This window comes from Pipra filicauda, unplaced genomic scaffold (assembly GCF_003945595.2).
Source record: "Pipra filicauda isolate LSUMZ 115617 unplaced genomic scaffold, ASM394559v2 scaffold172_size1731463_pilon, whole genome shotgun sequence".
Taxonomy (NCBI): domain Eukaryota; kingdom Metazoa; phylum Chordata; class Aves; order Passeriformes; family Pipridae; genus Pipra; species Pipra filicauda.
Genome location: NW_024104240.1, coordinates 677,615 through 688,514, shown reverse-complemented (window position 1 = coordinate 688,514; position 10,900 = coordinate 677,615). Strand labels below are relative to the sequence as shown.

General features: G+C 54.4%; 1 protein-coding gene across 1 annotated transcript; it reads right to left on the bottom strand.

The window, feature by feature from the left end:
• Positions 1-6,463: 6,463 nt before the first annotated feature.
• RABIF (RAB interacting factor) lies at positions 6,464-9,916 on the bottom strand. Its single transcript, XM_027728874.2, has 2 exons — positions 9,725-9,916; positions 6,464-9,647 (listed from the first exon to the last, which is right to left on the bottom strand). The coding sequence occupies exons 1-2, from the start codon at positions 9,914-9,916 to the stop codon at positions 9,405-9,407; spliced, it is 435 nt and encodes a 144-aa protein (XP_027584675.1). The 3' UTR covers positions 6,464-9,404.
• Between the last annotated feature and the right edge of the window lie 984 nt (positions 9,917-10,900).

The window sequence follows — 10,900 nt, the reverse complement described above, 5'->3', positions numbered from 1 at the left end:
ACAAACATGGCCCCTTCCCTCCCTTCCTGGTGCAGGGGATGGGATTGATTTGGCAGCTCAGGGTTCTCCTGAGGGAGAGGTGGGGAGGTGCCTCCCAAAGAGGGAATGATTCCCTGACCTCTGCACAACCTGGGGCTGTGGCAAACGAGGGCCCAGGGATACCTGTCACAGGAACTGGGCTGAATGTTGGTGTTGTTGTGCTGGTGCAGGTCCCCCTTTGCATTGGTGATGTCTCCTGGCTGTTTTGGTGCTGTGGGAGAGGGTGAGAGGCTGGTCTGTGTTTTAATCCTGGCATGACTGTACACAGGAGGAAATTGCTGAGGACATAAGAGTCACCCTGGCTCAGCTATTGCCTCTGAGCTCTCTCGTGGTGGCCCACAGGAAATGCCTTGGGAAGTGTGGAGGAAGGGCCTGTAGAACAGCACCACTACCCTGGGATATTCTTCCCCACCTTCAGTGATTCCTGCCTTAGAGGATTCCTGAACCACCAGCCTGTATTTTCTGATCCCAGACTATGGTCAGCTATGGGTTTTTGCTTGTCTGTTTGCTCCTGCCCCATTCCCCACGGGTAGCTCAATGCCTCGCCAGTGCCGGGAAGGTAACACAGTCTCCTCCTGGATCAGGAGTCCTGTATTGTTACAGGAACAAGTGGGTTTCGTGTTGGCAAGGAATTACTTCCAAATTGTCTTGACAGGGATCACGTGTTTTGGTTTTGGTGTAATCTTCCTTTGTGACACTGGGTGCAGTTCACTTGGGGTCACTGGACATGGTGTAACCCTTCTCCTCGAGCCAACAGGTCTGACACCCGGCCCAGGGCTGCTGGACTTTTCCAGGGCCTCCTTTTGCACAGCCATGACCTTTGGCTGGTGCAAAATGCACTGTCAGCTCTGCAGAGGCTGGGGAGAGACAAGGTTCGTGACATCAGGTAAAGCAGCACCTTCATTAGTCTTTTGAAGAGGTGGATGGGGAAGAGAAACGGGGGATTTGTTCTTTTTTTTCCCCTCTGTAGCCTGGGAAGGGAATAGCAGGTAAGAAAAACTGTTCTATAAAGTAGAGCTGGCAAGAATGAGGAAAACCAGTCCTTTCCTGTGCTGTGTGCTGAGATTTTTGTTGGTTTAGTCCTGACTGTGGTCATGTTCTGCCCAGACAGGCTTATCTGGCCATTCAGGTCTGGTTGTCATGGGCTGTGTTGTCACTAGTCCACAGCTGCAGGAGCAGCCAGCACCGTGTCCTTTCCTGCCTGAATGTATTGATGTGAACTAAACATATCATGGGAACAGCAGAAGACATCCAGAGTGGAACTGGGTTCACTAGACTGGGTTAAAATCAGAAACCACTGCAGCTCTCCCTGCCCCATGTCCAGGGAACAGAGGATCACCCTGGAGCAGAAGGGGGATACTCAGCCCATTTCTATTTCCTGGGCAAGCCGAAGATCCACAAGCCCTGCCGGGAAAGGGAGGCAAACCCTGCTCTGCCCCAGGGCGGTGGGGGCAGCGCCCTGCGAAGGAGCAGGTCGTGGAGGTGGAAGTGCAGGTGAACCGGGATGCACGGGGGAGTGGGAACAGCTCAGTGCACATCGCTGGGCTTGAACGGCAGAGCGAGGCGTTCATCTCCCCACACGGACCTGAACATTCTTCCTGGGTTTGGCCACGACAGGGGGATTTTTTTTCGCAGTACTTGTGAGGGGGCAGAGCCTGGAGCCACGGGAGCACCACCCACATCGTCACCGAGGGCAGGGGAGGGGACCCTCCCTCGGTGGCAGATGGGCATGGTCTGGGGGGGAAGAGCCAGTCAGAATGTTTGTTGTCCTGGTTTTCTGTGTAAATCGTTTCTTTGTCTCGTATCTTTTGTTATTAATATTGTTGCTGTTACTGGTCCTTTTCTTATCTCGTTGTTTTCAGGAAACTGTTCTTATCTTAACCCATGATTTTAACCTTTTGTACCCCCAGTTCTCAACCCCATCCCCAGGGCAGAGCAAGGAGGGAAAGGGAGGGGAGCGAATGGCATCTGGTTTGGGGGAATTTTGGTGGGGGCACTGAACTGGGGAGTACCATTCCTAAACCACGACAACCTTGTATCTCATCACACAGACCTGCACATTTTATCTCCAGTGCTGCACTCAGCAAACAGAGCAATAATTTGGGGAGAATGTTCCCAGGTGGAAATGGTTAATCCACTGATTTCAGGCCAAACCTCCACGGATTCTCCATGGGGCTTTTGGAAGGTTTACTGGGTGCCAAGAAATATCTTTCATTTAGAGTTGAAAACGATCCAAGTAGACAGGGATGAATTAATTCCTGATCTAAACGCTCCCTGACCCAGATGGGCTGGGAATTCTTAAATATGGGAATGGTGAGTGCAGAAGACATAGCCAGAGCAGTTTTAAAAGGGAAGGCATCGCTGCCTTCCAGAACGCTGAACGTGTGCAATGGGCGTATCTCTAATGAGATGATTAAATCCTGTTTATACCTGGTCCTTCCCCCGCAGGGAGTGTCCAAATAAGTGCAGGATGTGCCTGAGTTGCCAGAGTGGAACCCCAAAGGGCTGGGCTCTGCTTTTGTTTAGCAAGGCTCCCCCTGTGACAGTCGGTGTGTCTGTGCACAGATTAGCATTTCACGAGCAAGTTTAATGTCAGCATTCTCTGCCTCGATCACTCGTCTTTGTAACCACACTGTGCTATTAGCCTGGCTTCTTGGAAGTAATCCTTAAGTAAGAGTTTGGTTTAATGGCCTTCAGTACATTCTCTGGTTTTAAATCTTACATTATTTGTTCATCCAACTGTTTTAATCCTGCTCCTGCAAGCACGGACTTGACTACCTGCCCTACTTTGTTTTGCTCTCTGCAAGCCCACATTACCGGGGCTGCTCCCGCCCCTGCACGCTTTAAATGCTGCTTCAGCCCTGACTCTCCCAGTGCTGCTTCCTGCCCTTCCCTGCTGCTCTGCGGTACCAAACCTCCCCCTGACCTTTGTCAAAGCTGAAACAGCCTCTCCATCAACTGCACTTGTTTTTTCTTTACACTTCAAAGGTCTCCTGAATCACTCACCTATTGGCCGTGCCCCCTCTGTATTGGGGTGCTGTGTGCCTGTGCTGGATGGTGCCCCTGTTTCAAATGATGCCAGACTTTGGTACCTGTGTTGGTTAAACTGCTTGGCCCAGGTTCACTTTGTTACCTGGGATTAAACTGTCCCTAGTCTATAAATTCTGTGTTCTCCATCACCAACTTCTGGTTTAGGTACTGAAAACACATCTTGTCCTGCACTGCTACAGTAATTTGCCTCTTTTTTTGGGACATGAATTGGCCTTTTTTATTTTTTGGGCCACAAACATGCTCTGATGGCTAGACCCCCTGTGCTCTGGAGACAGGTGGGAGAGCTGGGGGTGTTCAGCCTGGAGAAGGTTGAGCATTGGCACCAGAGCCAAACTGGGGCACCTGTGGCTGCAGCAGAGATCGAGCTGCCATGGACACGGAGCCCCCAAATTGCTGCTGACTCCTGCAGCTACAGCCCTCCCTCCCGGGTATTCCTGATCGAGGGAGGTTCCTCCCTCCAGAGCCTGAGGCTGCTCCTCTCTCCAGGCATCCTTTCTCCCTGGCAGTTGGGTTCTGTTCGCTGAGTCCTGGCATTTTTGGCTTCCTGCCCTTTTTGGTGCCAGTCCCTTGGACTTACCATGGCCTGGCAAGGAGAACTGAGTCGTCCTGCCTGTTTTAGAGCACACGGGGCACAGGCTGCTCCCCTCCCAGGAAAGCACGAGGCAACAAGTTCTTGAAGCCACGTCCTCATGTTCCACTGCCAGATATTCCAAATTAACCAGTGATTCTGCACGAGCTGCAGTTCTGGATGTTTGCCATGGAAAGAGCCTGCTGTTCACAGCATTCCAGGCGGTGTGCAGAGCCAGCTGCTCCAGGAGGGGAAGGATACCTGTGCTGACATGGCTTTGCCCATTTTCCCTTGCTCTCAGGGCATCTCTTCCAGCTGGGTTGGAACAATGGCAGAGGGGACTGGCAGCAGCAGAGAGGAATGCTCTGCCTCTGCACTCACAGCATCAACCTTCCCTTCCTCCAGGGAATTCAGAGCCTCCTGGTAGATAAGGAACATGAAAGGGGGAGCAGAAGCCCAGCTGAGCATACACACACTCCCTGCTGCTTCCCCAGCAAGGGGAGGCAGGGGATGGGGATGAACACATCCAGGAGGGAACTCTCCCAGCAGCAGCCTCTTGCCCCAAGGATCCCATCAACTCACAAATTGCCCTGGAAGACTTGTGAAGGACAGACCCTGCCTGCAGCTCTGCCCTGTCCTGCCAGACACACCCAGGGCTGCTGGAAACACATGGCTCTGGCTCTTTGCCTTGGCCTCCTCTGCCTGGGCAGCACATGCCCCACGCCAGGCCCAACTGCATTTCCAGGCTACCAGCCTGCCCAGGGCTGTGCCCTCCAGCCCAGCCCACGGCTGATAGAACCGTGCCAAGGAGGGAAGGGCAACTGTGCCTTTCTCCAGGCAGAAGCTGTATCTGGACAGTTCATGTCTGAACCAAAACCAAAGCTGAAGCCCGCAGGAGGTGCCCCTGTGATGCTGAAGGGACAGATCCTTTGCCACAGGCTGTTTGCACCCCTGTAGCTCTCCCACCGTTGGATGTGCAGGATTTCAAAAGTCGAATTGCAGCAACAGGTTGGACTGTGCCACGCTGGATTCGGTTTTAGGAAAAATGCAAGAAATGTTTTTTCCAGAACCGTTTCCCTCTCTCAGAGGATGGAAGTGTTATGTCAGCAACCCCAGAACCTGATCACTCTTCCTCAGGGATTGGACGTGGGGAGCAAAGCACTTGATTTTCACCCAGTGCACGGTAAAGTCGTTTTCAGACGCCGGTGACTCACTCCAGAGCACAATCCAAGACTCCTGCAAAAACTGGCTTCTCCCCCCCACCCAGGGGCACAGCCCCACAGCTCAGCAACTCTCACCTGGATTGCTGGGCCGCCATCCCCCCCTTCCCTCCCCTCCCCAGCACTGAGGGGCCCCGCTGTGCTCGTACCAAAGCTGCCCTGTACAGACCTGGCTGCCTCACAACTCAGCACACAAGTATTTATGCTGAAATGCATAAAAGTGTTGGTTGAAAGGAGAACAAAGCTGGCTTTTATCAAAGGCCTCGTGTACTCTCTGCACTTTTATGGCAAGTTCCACTCATCTGCTGTGGTTTCCTTCCATGTCCCCAAGCAGCTGCAAAATACTCGGTGGTTTTTGGCAAAATACTCGGTGGTTTAGTGTTTCTTTGATTTTAGAGTTTGGCCTGTATTAACCTGACTCTGCAGGAGGCAGGGAAGCTTTCCCTGCACCAGTTGTCCAAGGACCCCAAAGCTATTTCCTCTCCATTGTTTCCTTTCCTCCTACTTTTGTTCCTGTAATGTCAGACACGTAAAATGGCCTTCAGAGGAATTCATAATACATTTCAGAGATCCCTGTTGCCCCAAACACTCCCCCCTGCAGCACTGCCTGTGCTGATGGGGCGGCCCCTGTTCACACAGAGGTTTTAGGGAAAGCAGCAAGGTGAGCTGTGCAGGACAGGGAACACCACAACCACCCCTCCTGGCCAAGCTGGCCCTGCTTTATCAACTCACAGCTCTTCTCTGAACTCTGCTGAGCCCCTCCCCTCTGTACCTGCAGGCAGCAGGTTCCACAGAGTGAGTGCAGGTGTTGCAAGGATCACACTTTAACCCCTCCTGGCTGCCTCTATGCGGACCAGCTGGATGAAAGAGCCCTGGAACACAGCAGGGAGGCAAAACAGCAAAGTCTTCCAAGCTACTCCTTCAAAATCCATATTGTCATCACTGCTCTGCCACAGATTTCCTCAGCAAGAGGTGAGGAATCAAGGAGAGACCTCAGGTGTTGGCAGGCCCAGACACCAAGGCCTTTTGCTGACTTGCAGAGCTGGGGAAAGAGGGAGCGTTGAATTCCAGTCCCTGCTCCAAGCACCCCTTACCTGATCAGTGAAATGCACTTAATTTAGGGAAGAGTGTGACTGAGAGTCTGTGCAAGGCATGACTTGTGGCAGGTCTCCTCAGATGATCTCACAGCCTCTGGCTACTGAAAGGGGGAAGAACCTTCATCCTACCATTGCCTCTGGATTATCTCACAGGCTGCAAAGCTCAAACTCCCATGGGTCAGCCCACCAGCCCAAGAAAAGAAGCTTTGGCCTATGTTATCAAACTGAACACGCAAAGGGTTCAGCAGCTGCTCGAGGAAGGGGCTTGGGTGGGAATGGGAGCAGAGGGGTGAAGCTACACAGGGTGCCACTGTCAGCCAAGCCCAGACCACGGCTCTGGGGCTGTGAACCCATCTCAATACCAGAGCCAGAGCAGAGCAAGGTCTGCTTTTAGCCATACTAAACACATTTATGCGATATAAACACCTGACCCATACAAACAGGCATGCCTTAAATCCACACTGGGAAGCAATTAGACAAAATTGTTATTATTTGTTCCCCCTCCCCAAGGGGCACAGGTTTATTACTGTTCCCTGTCGTTGCACTGCTACAGCTCAACACAGAGTGGTCTTAGGAGTCAAGTCTATGCAGCCATTAAATAGAAGAACCCATTTTCAAATTAATTTAAAGTGACTTGCACGTGGAAATAAGGGTTTCTGCTCTGTCTTGGTGTTGATAAAGAAAAATGGGCTGCAAGAGATGAGCCTTTCCAGGTCTTTATGTAAGTGCTTCCTGTGCCTGAGGGTTGTCTATCCTTTTTTTCCTAGGAGTTACTGCAGGTAACGGGAAAACAGTGTTTCAACATGCTGGATAAAAAGCAGTGAAAAACTTATGTTTATTTTTAAGTCTGTCTGAATTTTTATTAGCTCTCGCTGACACAGGAATGGCACAGCACTTCAGCAGCTCCCCAGCCTGGTGGTGTGTCCAGTGAAGGAGCAGCAGCTCTTCCCCCATGTCTGCTGACCAGGACATTCATCCCCCAAAGCTCCACTAACAGCACAGGAGGCTGAAAAGATCCCAAGATCTCATGGCACAAAAGCTTCGTCTCAAGAATTCCCATCAGACTGTTCATTTCTTCTTAGCACTTCCACAGTCTGTGCGCTCCTGTTCTATATTTAGGAGTCAGCAGGAAGCACACCTGGATTCCATGGAGGACTCACCTCCCCTCTCCCACCAAAGGGCAGCAGGAGCTCCCAGCACTCATCACTGAGCAGTGCTGCACCGAGGTGGATTCAAATCACTGCCATTCTGATGTGAAGGCCTTTGACCTGAGGTCTCCCACCCATCCAGAAGTGTTCTACTAACTGGGAAAGCTGCCACCACCCCCCAGCTTCGTCCCAGTGCCACCCACTGCTCCCCAGTATCAGCATACATGTACTATTTTTTGAAGGTCATTTACTCAGTGTTAGCCAAGCTGATTTCCACAACCTGTTCTGCACAGTGGTGCCTTTGAAATGAAGCTTGTGCAGCACATGTTATATTTAAGTAACACAGACTATAACTGGGGCATTACAGGTCAAAACATGTTCCCCAACAGACAACAATCCAAGTGAAAGTGTGAAATTAGTGACATGATCCCACCATTTTGCTGTGCCTGTGCAGAACCCAAGTGAAGCTCTCCTGCCTTTTGAGGTACATCCCCTTGATGAACCTGTTGAGTCACTGGGCTGAGGACTAAGAGACAGGAAGGGCAGGAGGGAAGCAGCAGTCTTCATGTCAAATGTGCATCTGACACATTTAACAAGGGCACAGCACAGGATTCACCTCCTGCTCCAGCAAGAGCCTCAGCCCCCAGACTATAGTTCTGCTCCTCTCCCTCCTCTGAAAAATCCTGACTGCCCACAGCAGAGGTTCCTGATGGAGCAGCCCCAGCACAGCCAGCACCTTGGTTGTTCTACATTAAGGCAGAGTCTCCAAATCTTAAAAGTGCAGGTGCTCAAATCCTGCAGGGAGAAGAGGCTTGTTTCTCCCTCTCCCGCTGTCAGGAGGCCTTTCTGAGAGCCTTGCCCAAGGCTGTGCCTGCCTTAGAGACTCCTGCCAACAAAACTGCTTCATTAGAGGAGAGAGGGAAAGGTCCCTCGCACAGCCTTGAGGCAGAAATGTCCTCAATCTGCAGGTAAAACCCACCTGGAGTTTGGTGGCCCAAACAACTCCATCATCCCAGCACGGTGACAGCTGCGCCTTCACAGCTGGGTCAGTACCCACGTGTTCATGAGCAGAGGCACAGCACCAGGACCCCAGAGCATCCCCGGAGAGCTGCTCTGTCACTCAGCCTGGAGTCTGCAATGGAGAACGAACTGGGCCACGATAAATGCAGGGAACAGCTGCTGCAGCCTCCTTCCATTTTCAGTCAGCTTTGTGCCCAGCTTTTAAAAGGCAGAGACTAAAACTGGTCACAACATACCAGATTGCTCTCCTCAGGTGCTTTTACAGAAGAGAAACTCTTTCCTGACTTCTTTAAAACATACACAAGTGGCTACTCTGACATGCTTCAGCACTGGCACATACAGTCACTGCACACTGCCTGTCCAATGATTCAGATCCTTTTCAGGCTAGAATCTCTTCACTCTTGCTGCCTGAAAACACTATGATCTGGCACATTTTCTTTATTTGCTGCTCTCTCAGCTGCTTTACCTGTACTGTGTTTGGTTTCCAGGTACTCGGTTAATGGAACTGCACACGTTAGCTGGAATGCCTTACACTCACTTCAGGCGCCACACACTCCCACAGCGTACAGCTGTCAGGTGGGATGAGATTCTGGAGAATGCAAATGTTAGGCCTTGGGGCAGGGAACATTCCTTCTGAAAATCAGCAGAAGATTCAGCCTTAAACCCCGCAACTGCTCTGGCTGTAGGTCAGACAATTTTAGCTGCCACGACAACTCAGTGCAGCAGTCGTGTCCTCCCCTCGCCCCTTCCCAGTGCCCACATTCACACGGTGTCACAGAGCCAGCAGCCTGAGAGGCATCCCAGCACCTTGGAGCAACAGCAGCCACGAGGGAAGCGACAGAGCAGACAGTGGCAGATCGGGTTATTTGGCAAAACTGTCATGGTGAGATGTCCCTGCAGGTCACAGGGGACCCTCCCACCACCACCAGCCTTCCTGTGTGGGAGAGGAGTTGGCTGTGCCAGGGCTGCGCTTCCTGGTGCTGCTCAGCCTGTGGACCTGGCACGTGAGGCGACCAGTCAGGCTGTGGGTCAGTCACACCACAGGGCAGGCAGGCTGTGGTCAGTCAGACACTGGGCTGCCCAGCCGGGCTGTGGTCAGTCAGACACTGGGCTGCCCAGCCGGGCTGTGGTCAGTCAGACACTGGGCTGCCCAGCCCAGCCGCGGGCAGTGCCCTGGGCCCCAGCCCGGGCTGTGGCTCTCAGGGCTGTCGGGGCTCCTGGCGGCCGAGCCCAGCTGCCAGCCCGGGGCCCGGGGCCGCGGTCACTCGTGGGCCACGCGTTCCAGAGCCACGTAGAAGCTGTCCTTGTCGTCCAGGCAGTGCCAGCCGATGGGCCCCGCCTCGCAGTCGGCGCACACCAGGAACTTCACGTTGCCCACGTCGCGGGTGAACCCCACGTTCTCGAAGGAGAACATGTCGCGCACCAGCCAGTGCTCCCGCAGCACGTCCCCGCCGCCTCCCGCCGCCGCCGCCGCCGCCTTCTTCCTCATGGCGGGCAGGAGGAGCTGCGGAGACACCACGGGGCCGTCACCGCCCGCCCGGCACCGCCCGCCCCCCCGCTCCCCTCAGCACCCCCCGGTACCTCACGGCGGGCGAAGGTGGCGGCGCCGGGCAGCAGCACCCGGGAGCCGCAGCGCTGGCACAGAACCGCCCGCAGGTTGCGGCCCTGCGCGCACACGAGCCCGGCCGAGCCCGGCGCGGCGGCGGGAGCGGGAGCGGGAGGAGGGGAAGGAGGAGGCGCCGCCGGCTCCATCTCCGCGCAGGGCGCCGCCATGGCCGACGGGCGGGGCGAGCCGATGACGTCAGGTCACAGGCGCAGTGACGTCACAGCCATGGCCCCGCCCCTCGCTCAGCGCACGGCTTGTGACGTCACGCCACGGGCTACGCTGGCGTCACGGCCCTGCCCCCCCGCCCCGGGTGGTCCCACCCGGCTCCTCCATCCCTGGGAGTGTCCACGGGGCTGGCAGTGAGCTGGTCCAGTGGAAGGTGTCCCTGCCCATGGAAGGGTCCCTTTCCACCCAAACCAGTCTGGGACTCTGATCCCCCCCGACGTGATCCCGGGATGTGCCACCAGCCAGCAGCGAGGGTCTGTCTGTCGTGTGCAGCCCCGCAGGGACCATCAGGGACCGTCACTTACCGGAATGGGAGTCTGGAGACACCTGACTTTGTCACAGAGGTAGAAGAAGGAGCTCAGTTGATGCTGGACAAAGGGAAATTGTCTCCATTCAAAGTCTCCCTCACTGGAGATATTCAAGAGCTGTCTGGACACAATCCTGTGCCGTGTGCTCGGGGATGACCCTGCCTGGGGGAGGTTGGGCCGCATGACCCACTGTGGTCCCTTCCAACCTCACCCATTCTGGGATTCTGTGAAGCTGCTGCACGTATTTTGCGCGTAGTGGTCGCATCAGCGTTCGGGAGAGCCCGGGTACACTCTGTTGCTGCTGCACACAGCAGCTCACATGGCTGCTCCTTACAGAGAGACCCCCCTCCAAACTGGGGAGCACGGAGTGCACTGAAAGGGGCGGGGGGCTGACACTGGGAGCAATGTGTTTCCCAGGAGAGGGAAGCACAGACCAGCCTGACCCCAAAGAGCCCGGGCAAAGCAGGAGGCAGTGCCAGTGCTTACAGGCAGCAGTGCTGGAGAAGTCCTGGGGCACAGGTGACTCTGCTGCTCTTCACTGAGCACCTTTCAGCCCCTGTGGCTGTGTGCTGGTCTTGGGACCTGCTGCTAATGGCCCACTGTTGTTAGTATGGTTGA